General features: G+C 31.0%; 3 protein-coding genes across 3 annotated transcripts; 1 reads left to right on the forward strand and 2 right to left on the reverse strand.

Annotated features, from left to right (window-relative positions):
• Window positions 1-356: 356 nt before the first annotated feature.
• LOC114408460 (isoflavone reductase homolog PCBER-like) lies at window positions 357-2676 on the reverse strand. The gene is made up of 5 exons (XM_028371509.1): window positions 2327-2676; window positions 2110-2244; window positions 1088-1325; window positions 782-985; window positions 357-710 (listed from the first exon to the last, which is right to left on the reverse strand). Exons 1-5 carry the CDS (start codon window positions 2513-2515, stop codon window positions 544-546), a joined length of 933 nt encoding a protein of 310 aa, XP_028227310.1. The 5' UTR covers window positions 2516-2676; the 3' UTR covers window positions 357-543.
• Window positions 2677-7181: 4505 nt separating this feature from the next.
• On the forward strand, window positions 7182-8948 carry LOC114408464 (universal stress protein PHOS32). Its single transcript, XM_028371512.1, has 5 exons — window positions 7182-7548; window positions 7636-7715; window positions 8348-8466; window positions 8543-8619; window positions 8706-8948. Exons 1-5 carry the CDS (start codon window positions 7305-7307, stop codon window positions 8729-8731), a joined length of 546 nt encoding a protein of 181 aa, XP_028227313.1. The 5' UTR covers window positions 7182-7304; the 3' UTR covers window positions 8732-8948.
• A 4407-nt stretch (window positions 8949-13355) lies between these two features.
• LOC114408465 (transcription factor bHLH63-like) lies at window positions 13356-15815 on the reverse strand. The gene is made up of 7 exons (XM_028371513.1): window positions 15261-15815; window positions 14946-15173; window positions 14696-14830; window positions 14543-14614; window positions 14249-14467; window positions 14056-14158; window positions 13356-13527 (listed from the first exon to the last, which is right to left on the reverse strand). Exons 1-7 carry the CDS (start codon window positions 15660-15662, stop codon window positions 13490-13492), a joined length of 1197 nt encoding a protein of 398 aa, XP_028227314.1. The 5' UTR covers window positions 15663-15815; the 3' UTR covers window positions 13356-13489.
• Window positions 15816-16085: the final 270 nt, after the last annotated feature.

Genomic DNA, 16085 nt, shown 5'->3' on the forward strand with positions numbered 1-16085 from the left:
TTTTTTATTTCTATTATAATATATTCCACCATTTAATTTAATTTGAAGTTATTTTATAAATATAAAATATTTTAGTTTTACCTAATTTTATAATACAACTAAATACTAAATTGATAGAGTGAAATAATCCAAGCAAATATTTGATAAAAAAAAAACAAGGACATTAAATAAATTTAACAATATTTCATATTTTAAACAAGTTTTAACTTTCATATATTATTCATTTTAATAATTGGTCAACATGAATTTTTTTTTTTCACTAGTAAAAGTTTACTTTTCTAATATTTTGTTCAGCTTGATCTGACACATTATGTAACGTAATTACTCCACCAATGATTCGTGTGATAGAACTTAAATAAAATTAAAATCGATGACACCAATATGCATGTAATAAAGGTATCATAGCATATAGCATAGCATAGGTATTTCATACATTGTTCTTTTGAGGAGCACATGCAGCAATTCAGTCTTACTACATGATTCTCTTTATTTAGAAAACAAAGTTTTACCAATTAAACAAACTTATCAGCTAGGCTTTGCACCTTAGACAAACTGATTAAGGTACTCATCCACAGTGATGTATTTCACATCAGGATATAGAGCTGAAGCTTCCACTCCAAAAGAAGACTCAATTTCAAAGTTAGTATGATCCCCCTTTACATAAGAAGAGTGGTTAATTGACAGGATCACATTCACGGGTGGTGCGGACTCTGAAAAAAGAAGGAAATAAGTTATCACTGTTAAATCCAGCACATAACCTGAATAATGATCACTTACTAACCTTCAATTTGCTTCAGGAGTTGTTCTTCTGGAACATAGATTCTTTCAAGAGTTTTACCAATCTTTCCCTCCCAGAGAGTAACAAGCTCATTAAACGACAAGGTATTAGCTGGTGGTCTAATGTAGAGAATTTTGTTCAAGGTTCTTGGATCATCCACAGAATTGATTGTATAAGTTCCAATATCCTCTTCCTTGTTAAAAACAGCTGTTAATGAAGCAAATGTTAATAGGAAAAAGGTGACAAGTAAATTTATAGTAATTTCTAGTCAATCTTTGATACAATACTGTATCATTCATACTACACTACCTTTGGGGTTTCCATCTCCTAGGATAATAACTCTGTCTCTGGGGGCAGCTGTGGCTCCAGGCTGTGACAAGTTGGGCAGGAAGTAACCAGCAAAGAAGTTGCTTGACACATAAGTGAAGGGAATTCCTTCAGCCTCAATAGCTCGGCGAACTTTGGCCTTTGTTGCAAATGCAGACTTGGCTGGTTCAACTGCATGAGTCCGGTCCACATCATTTCCAAACTCAGATGGATAGAACTTCTGTAAAACAGATTAGTGTTAAGTGTTAGAGTCTTGGCAAAATATATATCTCTAGTTTATAATATATGTAATATGTCATCTAGAATTGTACAACAAAGCAGTCACCACAGTTTCTATCAAATTAGAACAATCAAATTAGCATTTTAGCTTGTCACAATTTTTCATAAAATCTTCAATTAACAAGGTAAAGGTCAATCCAAAAACACAGAAGTTGTGTAACCTGGCTGTGAATCCAAAACAAGCCACCAATATCACCTTTGCTTTTTTCTACACTTACAAAACGGCTTGACTTTGGTTATGAAACAATATAAGCATCAGACAGTGCTACAAAGCACAGAAACAAATTTGCCGAAAACAAAATACAAAGTGGGCAAATAATCATACGGTCATACCCACATACACATGGATAAGAAGGATCTTTTGACGCTGTGTTATAAAATTACATCAGTTCTACACAATTGAATAACATTTTATTTGTAAGATTTCTTAGGAGTTATGATTAAAATCCAAAGGTTGATTTTATGACTGTTATATGTAAATCATTTCAAGGAAATCTCACACCATGACACTAATCTGAAATGGTTTCTAAATATTAGGAAATCTGGACTATTTTATTTACACCTTCATTGTTGCCAATTTTTTTATTTAAAACGTTGACAAACAAAATGAACATCACAATCATAGCCAATATATATATTTCGGTGCAACAGAGTATCACTACAAGTGCTCCACTTCAGAATTTAAAAGGTATACACACACCAAAAGGAAGAGAAAAAAAGTATACCTTAACATTTCCTGCTTCTTTAATTGCAGAAATGATCTTATCTTGATCAGCTAGCTGCAGGTGTCCTACAGTAGAAATTACCACATCGACCTGCTTTATAGCACTCACCAAACTTTGGTGATCGTATAGATCTCCCTGCATATAATTATAAGGTCAATATCCGTTTAATTGACAGTCTCAGACATGAGAAAGCGATAGAGGATTTTATTTAACTTACTAAAACAAGATTGACACCGAGGCCTTTGAAATTGTCGATGAGGGGTGATTTTGCGGGGTTGGAGAGAGTGGACTCCCTCACCAAAAGGAAAGTTGGGTGGCCAGCTTTGGCGCTGGCTTCCACGATGAATTTTCCGATGTAACCAGTCCCTCCGATGAACAGAATCTTGCTCTTGCTGTCCCCTGCCATTTCTCAAGATTCCTCTTCCTACAACAAACAATGTTTGAGTGCCACACCGACCAGACCAGGCTCCTACTGTCGTTTTATAAACACTGACTTCCTGCCTTGCTCTCTTCCCATAAACCAATGTATTTCAACACATAACAAGTCCCCATTCATTGTTAGATTGAAATATGGTAGGTGGCGAAAGGAAGTTGTACCATATTTTCATAAAAATCCTAAATATTGCGAAATAATATTTTTTTTTTCATGAAACTGATGTATGGTGTATGGAGCCTGATTTGTATCACTTGTTCATCTTTTCTTTTTGGTTTTTACTAACTTATTTTAAGTTAATAATAATATTATAGAAAATATAGAACTAAGTGGAGTTGTACTTGATTAGTCAAAAAATGAATTAATATTCATTTATTATATCCATTAAAATAAATTAATGTTGGATTGCATCTGTTAAACTTATTTCATTTGTCCTAAATTATAAGATTTTTTTTTAAAAAAAAAATTATCTTTTTTATAAGATTGTTTTTTAATTTTTATATGTATTAATTATTTTTTTCTTACATATTTTTACTTAGTTATTCTCTCTCCAAATATTAATGAGAAATAATTAAATAGATAAAGAGATAAAAAAATGATAATTTTAGAATAATAATATAATTAATTGATAGATTAATGTGATTAACTAAATAAATTATTTTTCTTAAAAAATATGAGTTGAAAGATTCTTATAATTAAAGACGGGAAATAATACTATTTTAAAATAAATTAATGTATTTCACAACAAAGAATTCTAATTCTAATGACAATCATAATTTGTGGTTGCCTGTTAACAGGCTCATTTGATTAAAACAAAAAAGTTTAATAGTACATTTTATAACCTAATTATGTGAATTTTGTCATCAATGTTTTTTTCCACATATTTTATCATTTTTTTTTATTTTTTGAGCATTTCATTGATCCATTAAATAGGCAACAAAAGTGTTGATGTGTCCCCTAAAAATAATACCATTTTGTTATTAATTTTTATGCATGAAATAACATCGTTTTCTTATTATTAATTTTTATGCATGAAATAACATCGTTTTCTTATAAACATGATAGTAATATGTGCAAAAAATAAAAAAATATAAAAACCTGGATGGTAGAATTTGCAAAAAATGATAGTGGTTAAGTGATAAAATATACAATTAAAAAAAAACTTAAACAAAGAGGCCCAAATTAGAGTCAATTTGTTTAAACTTAAAAAAATATTCTAAAAAAATATTTTTTAAGAAATAGATAAAAATTGCTTCTTAAAAAAATAAAAAAGTAGTTTATACAACCGCATACGAAAAATTAAAAAAAAATACTTGTTTTTTTTAAAAAATATTTTCTTAAAAAAAGGTTAAATAAACAGGCCTCTAGTTAGGTAATTGAAAAAAAAAAAAGGAACCCCGGATAACATGTCAGCAACGTAGTCAAAGTTATAGTAAAATAGGTCACACTTTGCAAGATTAAATAGATATAAATTTAAAAGGAAAAGGTTGCAAGATTAAATAGATATAAATTTTGTATCGTCAAAGTTTGTATTTTAGTAATATCTTGTGAGCACTCAGATTTACATGCTACAAAATAAATTCACCCGTTCCATTACAATCAAAATGAGTGAGGGCGGGTCGGACTTTAGCTTCTAAGCTTTTAAAATTAATCATTTTATTATTATTTTAGTCTCTAAACATATTTATTATTATTATTTAAATACATGTTTAGATTAAAATTGAGAGAACTCAAATTTAGTTTTATTCTCAAAGCAATAATTTTCTTCTTCATCATATGTATATCAGAATTTGCAATTATATATTGAAATTTGTAGAAATGTTTTTCAAACTTTAATTCAAACACAGGTTAAGTTTGTACACTAGGGACTAAAATGAAAAATAACTAATTTTAGGAATTTAAATGAATTTTTTAAAAAAATTGTGTTTCCTTAAATTCAATGATTAATAACATTGGATGCTTCATAGGCTCATAATTGCGGGTCTGACCTATACTCATCTTATTTAATCATCTGCTTGCCTGATCACCTACCTACCTTACTAAAAACTAAATGTATGATTTTTATAATGTTAAGAATTGTAATTATATATGCACTAATTTTTTTATATATAAAAAAAGCATATCATATTCATAGCAATTAAAAATATGTTTAAAGAAAAAATATAATTGAAATATATTGTTTAAATAGATAAAAACAAAGGAAAAATAGAAAAAACTGCATATAATACTTTTCTAATCTTATAATGGATCCGTTTATTTAAACTTTTAAAAAAATAATTTTGAAAAAAGTGATTCTTAAAAGCGATTATTTAAGAATTAGATAAAAGTTGCTTCCTAGAAAAACTAAGAGAAGCAAGTATCCAATAGGGGCAAAGGGTTGTAATTGCTTATGCACATGCACTTGTACTGGTTCTTTGTTTTATAACTCTCTAATGCTTTGCATGTGAGATGCCACTACTTGTGCTATTCTCAATGCTTTCATCTTAATATAAATTGATTTGCTGTTCGAAAAAGAAAAAGAAGCAAGTATCCAATAGGGGCAAGGTCCCAGAATGTCATATATATATATATATATATATATATATATATATATATATATATATATATATATATATATATATATATAAAAGTATTATACCATAACAAATTGATTCTTCCTATGATGACCATTTTCTTCCTTCCTTTCGTTAAGATACAGGTATGCACAGAGTACGAAACCTTATTGGGGCATTTGACTATTTTGGATGTTTTTGAAAAACATTTTATCAATATGGGTTGGTGTTCAAACTATTTACATATAATGAGTGATTTTTGTCACATCAAATTTGTATGTTATCAATTAATGTGACTTTATTAATTTATTTTTTGTCATGTAATGAGTGATAACACTTTACTTTATGTCACTTTTTTAAGTAACTTTTATAATAATATTTGTTATAACATATAGTTTGTTTCTATTTCATGTTAGATGAGATGGTATCATCCTAACTGGTGTTATATCATCTTCAAGGTTATCTTCTTTTTATTTTGTATTTAATAATTATAATTAAATAATTTTAATAATTAATTTAATTTAAGTAATTTTATTAATTAAATAATTTAAGTGGTTTTTTTAGGATTTAATAATTTTAATTTAAGTGTTTTTAATTAATTTTGAATTTTATTTTTAATTTTATAAATTTTTGGTCTTTAGGCTTTAGAGATATTGATTATGATTTAGGATTAATGGTTTTATTAGGTATATGTTTCTATTTATTGATAATTTTTTCTATTAAATAGTAATATATATATATATATGAAATAAAAAATAAATTGAAATTCATTATAATAATTACAATGACAATTTGGATGAAATTACCACAAATTGATGTCAATCTTCTGGACAATTGATTTTGGTGTACTCTTGTGGACAATTTGGATGAATAGGTGGTGCACATTGATATTTGGACTAATTCATTTCATTTAAATTATTAAAACCTAAAATCACTTAAATTATTCAATTATTAAAATTACTTAAATTAAATTAATTAAAGTCATTTGTATTAAAATTAAAATTACTTAAATTACATTAACTATTAAAATTATTTAATTATAATTATTAAATATAAAATGAAAAGGAGACAACCATTAGGGTGATGTTTCTTGTGTAACACTTATCGGGGTGACACGACCTATTGTGACAAGCTAGAAGGGATGACATGAAACAAGATGATATATCACTATATGAACACTGGATAAAATCAATTGATTTGACAAGTCCAAAAGTCACTTATGACAAATAAATAGTCATTCATTACATGATAAAAAAGGAATTGGTGACACTATATTGACTAACATCATCTAAATTTGACATGATAAAAATCACTTATGACAAGTAAATAATTCGAAAATCAACCCATATCAATTAAATGTTTTTCAAAAACACCCAAAATTGTCAAATCCCCCAGCTTTTGATGTCTTTCATATGATTTATGAGAGTAAATAATTGGAATTTCAACAAAATCACATAGCAACGCGTGCATACATTTCATTTCTTTCAAATATGAATGGCTTGTTATGTAGAGTTATAACCTATCCTAAATTAGAAATTTATAAAATTTAAGTATTTCTTTAACAGTCCCACATGTTGTATTGTGGTGCCGTTGTCAATATAAATTATGAGTCAACTACACGAGGGTAGTGGAAAGGCTGCCATCCATTTGTTTCGATAAATTATATTTTTTACATATCTTATTCTAAACTTTATCCTTAGTCATTATTAATATCTTATAGAGAATCTTGGGAGAGAAAGTAGCGTATAAATAATAGAAATGAAGAAAGATTTAAAGTGGAGGCCAATGAAGAATGAACGGGTGCATGCAGGAAACGTTTTCAATTTGGACACGACTGTTTAGACGGCTATGGACAGGATAAAGAGAAAGGGCCAGCTCATTGATTTAAAGGACATTTGTTAAGTAACATAAGAGAAAAGTAATTATTATTTAAATTATAAATGTGATTTTTGGTCTTTCAATAATTTATACTCTAAAGATCAGTTTAGAATGAGGAAAAAAAAAAAGAAAAAATTAAGAGAAAATAAGTATAACGATGTTTTTTTTATTTGATTGAAAAGAAAAAAAAAAGATAAATCATAAGAAAGTTAACTTCAATAAACAAAAAAATTGCTTTTCCTGTCTATCAAAAACATACATAGGATAAATGTTTTGAGCAATACCCTTAACTGCCCAAAAAAAAAAGTAACTTATGTTTGTTTAATTGTCTTATGAGTATAGGAATGGAGACAGTGATGGAAGAGGAAGAATACAACTATAGAGAAGTGAGGCTTCCTTCTCTGATAGCAGTGGTGGGCGAGCCAGAGCTGGGGAGGGAAACAGGGGAAAGGAGAAGAGGAAGGGACATAATAATAGCCATAGATCATGGCCCCAATACCAAACATGCTTTCGATTGGGCTCTGGTTCACCTTTGCAGGCTCGCTGATACCATCCATCTCGTTCACGCCGTTTCCGGTTCCTTCCTTACTTTACTTACTCCACCACTTTTTTTTTGTCTCTTATTGTGGAAATTCATTTATCTTTTCTTTAATATTTTTTCAGACTTGCATAACCAAGTTGTCTACGACATAACCCAGGGTCTTATGGAGAAATTAGCCATTGAGGCTTTTCAAGTACTAATGGTTAGCATCTTCTTTTCTTTTCTTTTCTTTTATGAATTGTTTTGACTATTATTCAAATCTTACCATTTTTTATACAAAAATAATTGTTAAACTATTGACCGCAAAAGAAACTATGTTGGGCAATTTGGCCACAAGTATTGTCATTTGCCATATATCTTCGGACTTCATATTCTGTTTGACACTTGAGAGTTGAGACTCGTATATAATAAAACCATATCATATTATTGCAATGAACAATGATGTGGATTGTTATTAAGAGATTTTTGTTGAAGGCCTGAATTATGGGTAATAACTTGTTAATTAGAGATTCCGCAATATATGGATGATTTTTATTCTAAAATATAGCTGCTGATATTAACTTGACTACGAAATGTGTTGTGCCAAAATATCTATTGCCCGAAACACATGAACCGCGGGCATCAATTTTCTAAGAAATTCCACATTCCCCAATATTGTTCAGATTTGATGCCATAAGTTGAAACATCTTTTTAATAGTTGAGATGATGATTCTCTTAGCATGTAGTATGAAACTATTAATCCCTTCCAGCATTTTATTAGTTGAATACAAGGAATTCCACGTCTTGTGAATTCACTTTTATGATTGATCACAATTGATAAGATATAAAATACAGGTGAAAACAGTAGCTCGAATTGTGGAAGGTGATCCAGGAAAAGTAATTTGCAAGGAAGCAGAGAGGATCAAACCTGCAGCTGTGGTTATGGGGACCCGAGGCAGAAGCTTGATTCAAAGGTTTGGTTCAACAATCCCTCTATCTGAAACCAGCAGTTATCATGTTACTGAAGCATCTTCTTGTGATTTTCTTCAGTGTGCTACAGGGAAGTGTTGGTGAGTACTGCTTTCACCACTGTAAAGCAGCACCTGTTGTTATTGTTCCTGGAAAAGGTGTGCCATCGTTGCCTTAGTCTTTCTTTTCAACATTTTTTTCTTGCAGCCGAATATTAAAGGAGTTTCATTTCTTTGATTCACAGAGGCTGGAGATGCGTCAATCCTCTAGTCGAATTATGTTGTAAAAGGCTGTGTTTTTATTATCGCATTTGTTTTATCGTGTGTATCTATTATCAAATACTAGTGTGAAGATTGTTTCTAATTCATTAGAACAAGAAAAAAGAGCATCACATGCTGTGATTATTAATATTCTTTTCTGGAAAGTCACAATTGATTGGTTGCCCATGTTCCCATTTTCAAAAATCTAATTGTAACTATTAATTCCACCACCATGGTCTGTCTCTGTTTGCTTTTACGAGTATATTTTCCATTGGATAAAATTGGTATAAAGGAGTCAAGGAGATGGCATCTCCAATCTTACTTGACAAGGCTTTTACGAGCATATTGAATGCCCTTATCAAACCGTCTGGAATAGTTTGCATACATAGACATAGAGCTCGATATAAAAAAATTTAATGTATCATGTTAACTAACATACATAGTATAGTTATCAGTTCTTACAACTAATCCAGTGACTCTTCCTATATTTTCTGTTTTATCTGCTGTATAATTGATTTCAAATTTTTTAACAGCTTAGATTTCAGCTGCACAAATACCATAGGCACCTTTCTCCAATTAAAAGTTAAATTGGGTTTCCTATATATATATATATATATATATATATATATATATTTAAAAGATGAGTCCTGAGTTGGATAGCTTCGGTTGTCGTGCCTTTCTCAATTAGTGGTTTAAAGCCCAATGTTGTTTGGGTTTTAAAAAAGTTACCAGAATATTCGAAGCCTAGTTGATATAAATAAAATAGGGGCTCATACAACTAGTAGTTAAGTAATAAATAGGCTAGGCTAAAATATAATTTTATTCTTTATTTTGTTGTAATTTAATTGTTTTGTTTCTTTATCTTTTAAAATATTTATTTTGGTTCTTTAATTTTTAATTTGAATTAATGTTTTCCTTTTAAAATAGTGATTATTTTTCATTTAAAGACACAATATTGAATTTTTTAATATTATTTTAAGACATGAAACATTTTTTTTATCAACAAACAAGACATAAAGCTTGTCCAGTTAGATTTCTCTACATGAAACTATGAAATTCGACTAACGTTTGGACTAAAAACGGGGATAAACATTTAAAACCATGTGAAAAAAGACATATTCTGTGTTTTTTTCCTCGTGTGATTCATTTTCTAAAAATTTTAAAAATATAAATTTAAAAGTGTTTATGAAATATTTAAGTTATAAGGGGAGATATGTATAGTTTTTCAGATAAATTAAAAATTAAAAGGAAAAAAATTGACATTATAAAAATTTACTTATAATATTTTAAAAGTTAAATTAAAATTAAGAAAGTAGACTAATAAGTTAAATTAAGAGAGTATATTTTAAATTGAGGAAATGGATCCTCTTAAGTTAGATTGTTCTTCGGTCAAAATACCACCATCGAAATCTCACACCTTTCTTTTCTTACTATTTAAGTTTTCTCTCATTTTTAAGGGTTTGAAATTTTATTAGAGAAAAATGTCACAAAGGAATTCAAACTTATATATGATTCCACTGCATAAAAGAAAACGTATATATAATTCCAACCAAACAAATTTTATGTATTCTCAGGTAACATGATCACATAATTCATGGTTTTCAATAATCATGATCTTTGAACATGAAAAAATTTCTTTCTATCAAATGTCTCTTTTAAGAGTTGAAATTTTATTAAACAAAAATGTCCCCTAAAAAGAATTCAAACCTATATATGATTCCACGGCATAAAAATAACCTATATATTGTTTATTGACAAATATTATTTGTTAGTTTGTTAATTTTTTTTAATAAGAGAAAATTAAATCTACCATTTTTTCTTTATTTTCTTCTTTCTTAATCACTCAATCAATATTATATCTTCTTAAAAAAAAGTTATATATGACTATTGTTGGGAAAAATTCAGACTTTTCCACTACACGATTATAATTCTCCAATATGGAGATTCTTCCACTGTACAAAATAATAATAGGGTTATAATTCTCTCTCAAAGAGGTTCTCTAACTTTTTAGTTTTCTCACTCTAAAGAGTGGATTCACTCTTGGATGGTTAGAAATGAAGGTTCTTATCCTTATTTATACTACTCCACCTCCACAATGAATGATGGAGATTACTTGTATCCTAGGGTGGAGATTAATTCTCTAGGATGTTTCACATATTCTAGGAGTCTCTACACTATTTTACTCCCTTCCATATTCTTCCATATTTTACACTATTCTAGAGTTCTCTAAAATGTTCTAAAAAATTCTATACTTTTCTAGAAAACTCTAGAATTTTCTAGATCCTCTCCAATTAAGGAGGAATCCCAACAACTATCATATCTAATGTAAGAAATTATTTTTCTGATGTATGCAGGGAATGGAAGTATATCTTTTCTGAAAAAATATTTTACAATAGTGAGTATATATTGAGAATGTTATAGGCCAAATGCTTCCACTTCCACTCCTTAGAACCTGATCCAGCATGGGGATGTGATTAAGATTTCGAATATTTGAAAGAAGAAGAAGACACAAACATGAAACATGGAAGCTATATATAAGTTGATTTTGGGTTTTTAAGTTATATAATATAATAAAATATATTTTGATGCCGCTACGCTAGGAAGGGAATCTTTGTGGGTTTTGGTTAGCCTCTATGAGGTAGGAAGTGGTGAACGGCGCCCCATGTGAACGAAAGGGCAGAGAGCGAGACACAAGAAGAGAAACAGTGAAGATGGGCCAGTGAAAGCAATTTCCAATATCATCTCTCCCTATCCGCAGGAACAAAGAATCAACAAAATCTTTGGTATGAATGAGACAGGTCCACCATTGTCACTGTGAAAGTGAAGTTTAGCTTAGGCACTAGTCACTCCAAGATAAATTAAATTCACCCTTGATGCAACCAAACATTGAAATGTTCCTTTCATGCATATTAAGACATGAATGAATGAATCTACGCCCAATATTTATGTCTGTTAATTATTTGGAAGGGCATATCAATGAACTTACTAGCTAGATATTATTAACTATATATCAAGATGATTAACTAATCCAATTTCACGTACGTATTAATCATGTCATGAACTTCTTCAACTATAGAAACAGGAACACAACATCAATGAACTAGGAGATTTGGCTTTTGGTTGCCATGACTACATGTCCCGAAGTGTAAGCAATTGAAGAACTCAAAACGAACAATGCTAACAATAACATCGTTTCCTTTTCGCGGGAGTGTCCTTTGTCGATACTATTCTAAACATTTTAAAAACTGGGGTGACCATATTGTATCCTTTTAACCATTGAGACGTGAGAAGAAATGGGAGTTTTGATTGAAGTGAGTCACAATTGTTTAGGGTACTTGAGAGACAAAAGATCATTCTAATAAATTGAAGTGTCTGCCCATCCCCCCTCTTCTCCACCCCATATTTAGAGCTATGTATTCATCATTCTGTGGCCTAGCTATCACTGTCCCAATCAAGAGGCCCCTTATTCTGTCCCCAAACGGGCAAAAGCTGCTGCTTTGTGAAGGTCCACTATCAACCTCATGTCTTCCCTCTCTCCCTTGCATGTTTTGTGTTTTCTTTCTGCTTCACCTAACTAAATGGGATGGGTAAGTGATACTTAATTCAATCATGGATCCAGGGTTCATTTAGTTCCTTAAAGAGTAATATCTTAGTTTAACATCTTATTCTGTAATCATTTGGATTTGAAGGGAACAAATATAGATACACAGAGACAAACAAAGGTATCTCCAAGGTTCTTTCAGTTAATTTGGTTTTGAACATGATTTGCAGGTATTGCCTGCCAACATAGATTTAATATGAATTCTTTTTAAGGGATTGTTGATTTAAAGAGTGTGTTTGGTTTCCATAAGAATTGATTTTGACTTCTGTCGAACTTGATTTTGTAAAAATGTAGAGAGTATATTTGGATTTGAGAACTCAAAAATATTTTTACTTCAAAAGCAATAATTTCCAACATGTTTGAAAATTGGTTTAAAATTATAAGGAGTGTCTTTTTATAATCACACATTCAAGTCTGATTCACGTGGGATTCAAACACGCATTTCTTCGTTCTTCATTTTGTGTATTCAAATTTGAAATTGTGTACAGGAATTGATAGACCAATTTTTATTCAAACATAATAAGAGATGTTTGGTTATTATTAGATAAAATTGATTTTACCTCAAAACCACTATTTAAGTAGGAGTCATAAAAAAAATAAAGTTAAATAAGTTATACTAAATTTTTGTATCAAACTTACTTTAAGGATAAAAATAATCAAACATAAATTACTTAGAAATGAATTTTAACAGTTCAATTTTATAAAATTAATTTCATTTAAAATTAATTCTCCGAATGCTCTTCTTGTAAGTTTGTGGATCCCTTATAAGTTTGTGGATATAAAGGCTTGTGTAATCAACTAAGTATTTGTTTATGCTTTACACTTTAACATGAAATGCGTTTCCAGTTCATGTTGATTTCCGCTTTACCAAAATTTCTTAATACTGGGAGATAGTAAAGACAAGGGGAGACTAACGCTCTTATGTAAACTGAGATTAGTTTTTGGGTCCCTCATTAGGCTGCTGATCGTTATCAACCTTTATGTTTTTTTTTCATTGATAATATTATAATTTGAACGTCCAAAAGAAGGTGAGTGAAGTTAACAGGTATTAATTAATAAATTTTATTTATATTATGGAGCAGTTACAAACAATTTATATATGCTATGTACTTGAAAATAAAACAAAAAGAATCTTGATAAGTTGCAGTAGGAAATAGAAGCTCTAGTCTACATCTCCATCTTTAGATTGCCAGCTTCAACCAGACCTGCAGAGATGTCAAACAACTTTTTTTAGCATTTATATTGAGTACTCAAGTGTAACTACTTCCGAACTGGGTAATTATTTTGATTGGTCTTTAAAAGAAAGATTGTGAAATGACAAGCAGAAACAGGTCCAATTTGCAATCCCCTAGGTAAGATGCTTCAAGAAAACCATTGATCCTTGTCCTACCCTATTCATCCAACTTGCCTAAGAACTTAATTGCTAGCTTCCTGTTTAATATTATCCATTTTATTTGGTAAAATACAATTAACTTTCTAAATAGTGGGGAGTAAAAAATAGTGGTGAAGGGAAAGAAAAAAAAAACAGCACATAAAAGAAAACTAAGTTGTATAATTGAATGATTTAACAGATCCATATTAAAAGTTATCATTATTTTGATTAATAAAAAAGGTCTCCGCATTTATTAAAATCCACTCTGTTTAGCTTTATGCTTTCTGCTTTCTGCTTTCTGCTTTTAAGATAGCAAGCTAAGGAAAAAAAGTGATCCGACACGGCACAAATTTATAGTTACCTGATAACAGCTGAGAAGGGAAAGATGTGGCTCGTGCTTGATCAACATCAAAATTGCAAAGGTTTTGGAAATCACCTTCCCATGTTGAGGAGGGTAGCATTTGCTGCAAACACACATAAATAAGATCAAATTGAGAAAAAAAAGTGACCAATATAACAAACAAGGAGTAGGTAAAGACAGAGAGGAAACCTACTGTGAAACAGGACGATTGAAGATATGTTTCAGGCATTGATACGGGGGCACTTATGGTCCTTCTAAGCCCCACATCAGAAGGGTTAATCCCCGTGTCTAATCCATCATATTGAAAAATTTGCTGCGGTGAATTAAACGGAAGATAGGCAGGGTTAGTAATGTCTGATGATGTTGATGACATTCCAATGTTTGGAAAATTTGCAGCACAAGTAGGAAACACCTGTTCAGATCAAATATGTCAGAATCTGAGAACACAATTGAGCTAGCTAAAAGAAAAAACATTAAGATCCCTTACATCTTTGTCAAATAGATCATCCATACTGAAGTCAAGCCTTGGGTTCACAGCAGCTAATTTCATTGAGAGAAACTGCATATGAAGTGAGGTTTACATGAATTTTGAATAGATCAATGTGAAAGGCAAAGAGGAATCAACCTAACTCTTAATTACCTCAACTTGTCGTTGAAGAGATTGAACATAGTTGATGATTTCATCAAGCATTCCAGCTTTTCCCGTGACTTTGTTGCAACCGGGTACTAAATCTTGCAAATAGTTCATTCTCTCACTAATTTTTTCCCTTCTAACCTGCATAAACACCGAAATAGAATGATTACTTTACTATCCTAGAAGCAAAATCTAGAGAGAGAAATGCATTGAAGAGAAAGAAAGAACAAAAAAAAAAAAAAAGGTTACTACTCACTCTTTCGGCTAAGCTATGACTATCGGTGGCTTGGCCCCGACGTGCTCGGACATGAATGTAATCAGGTTTTTCGGAGGCTTTTGAATTTTGCTTTGAATTTGAAGTATCTGTGCAAGTTTCTTTGTTGTTGGTATTTGTGTTTATTGTGTTACACTTGGTGATTTTGGATTCTCCATCATCAGCGCCGACTTTGATCCTCTTGTCTTTGTTCTCATTTTCTGCAACAACCTAAACAAAAAATTCTCATGGGTTAGTTTAGCCAATTCTGACACAACATGTTCTGTTTTTTCTCTAGGCAAAATTGCACACACCTACCTTGGGATTGTGAGGCTTGTCAGTTTTCCTCTTCTTGAAACTGTCTTTCCCAATTGAGGAGTCAGTGGGCTTGGGCTCGGGGTCCACCAGAGCAGGTGGACAACTAAAAGTCCTTGAAATAGAAGAAGAATTGGCATGAAGCCCAGGAGCAGCAGATGGCTTATTGATTGAGCGAGGCTGAGCCTGAGCCACGACCTCAGCAAGTGCACAACCGGAGTCAGCAGCCACCATAATGGAATCTGGAACGTGCAGAGAAGAAGAAGAAGAAAAAACACCGTTGAAGCTGTTTCCAGAAAAGTACTCTTGCTCTTCTTGCCACTTCATCCTCGCCCTCTGTCTTTCCAACACTGTCATGTCTCCATCCACAGCCAGATTCCCCGACGGGTTCGCATAGCCCAACATGTTTTACGTAAGTTATAATTCTTAGGAAATAAGTAGTTACAGTTATATATTGTAAAAGAATACTTTAGAGGAAAGGAAAGACAGAGGTGGATACACACGAAGCTTTTGTCAAGTGAAGGAGAATTAGGAGTGAAATGTTGTTAAGGCTCAAGTGGAAAAGGGATGGGGTATATATAAAGTGGAGGAGGAAAAATAATAAGTAATGACGAGAATAAAAAAATGAGTGTGAATTAATTGAAGAGAGACAAGAATTGGATTAGATTAGAAGTTGAGAAAGAGAGAGATCCGTCCAAAAAACGAGCCTGTGGGCGTTGGACCCCATTGACATGACTGCCACGTGGGCCTGTCTCACTCTCACCCCTCCCAAAACGGGCCATGCCCTTTCCCTCCCTAATGCACCACCCACTACTTAATACTAAATCA

The sequence above is a fragment of the Glycine soja genome, chromosome 4, assembly GCF_004193775.1.
Source record: "Glycine soja cultivar W05 chromosome 4, ASM419377v2, whole genome shotgun sequence".
NCBI lineage: Eukaryota > Viridiplantae > Streptophyta > Magnoliopsida > Fabales > Fabaceae > Glycine > Glycine soja.

Coding starts and splice junctions, on each gene's coding strand:
- LOC114408460 (XM_028371509.1), bottom strand. CDS start 2,515: ATGGCAGGGGACAGCAAGAGCAAGATTCTGTTCATCGGAGGGACTGGT. Junction 986..1,087: donor AGGAGATGGAAACCCCAAAG/GTAGTGTAGTAT, acceptor CTTCATTAACAG/CTGTTTTTAACAAGGAAGAG. Junction 711..781: donor ACTCCTGAAGCAAATTGAAG/GTTAGTAAGTGA, acceptor TTCTTTTTTCAG/AGTCCGCACCACCCGTGAAT.
- LOC114408464 (XM_028371512.1), top strand. CDS start 7,305: ATGAGTATAGGAATGGAGACAGTGATGGAAGAGGAAGAATACAACTAT. Junction 8,467..8,542: donor GGCAGAAGCTTGATTCAAAG/GTTTGGTTCAAC, acceptor GATTTTCTTCAG/TGTGCTACAGGGAAGTGTTG. Junction 8,620..8,705: donor TGTTATTGTTCCTGGAAAAG/GTGTGCCATCGT, acceptor TTTGATTCACAG/AGGCTGGAGATGCGTCAATC.
- LOC114408465 (XM_028371513.1), bottom strand. CDS start 15,662: ATGTTGGGCTATGCGAACCCGTCGGGGAATCTGGCTGTGGATGGAGAC. Junction 14,831..14,945: donor GTCATAGCTTAGCCGAAAGA/GTGAGTAGTAAC, acceptor GTGTTTATGCAG/GTTAGAAGGGAAAAAATTAG. Junction 13,528..14,055: donor CCCTTCTCAGCTGTTATCAG/GTAACTATAAAT, acceptor ACATCTCTGCAG/GTCTGGTTGAAGCTGGCAAT.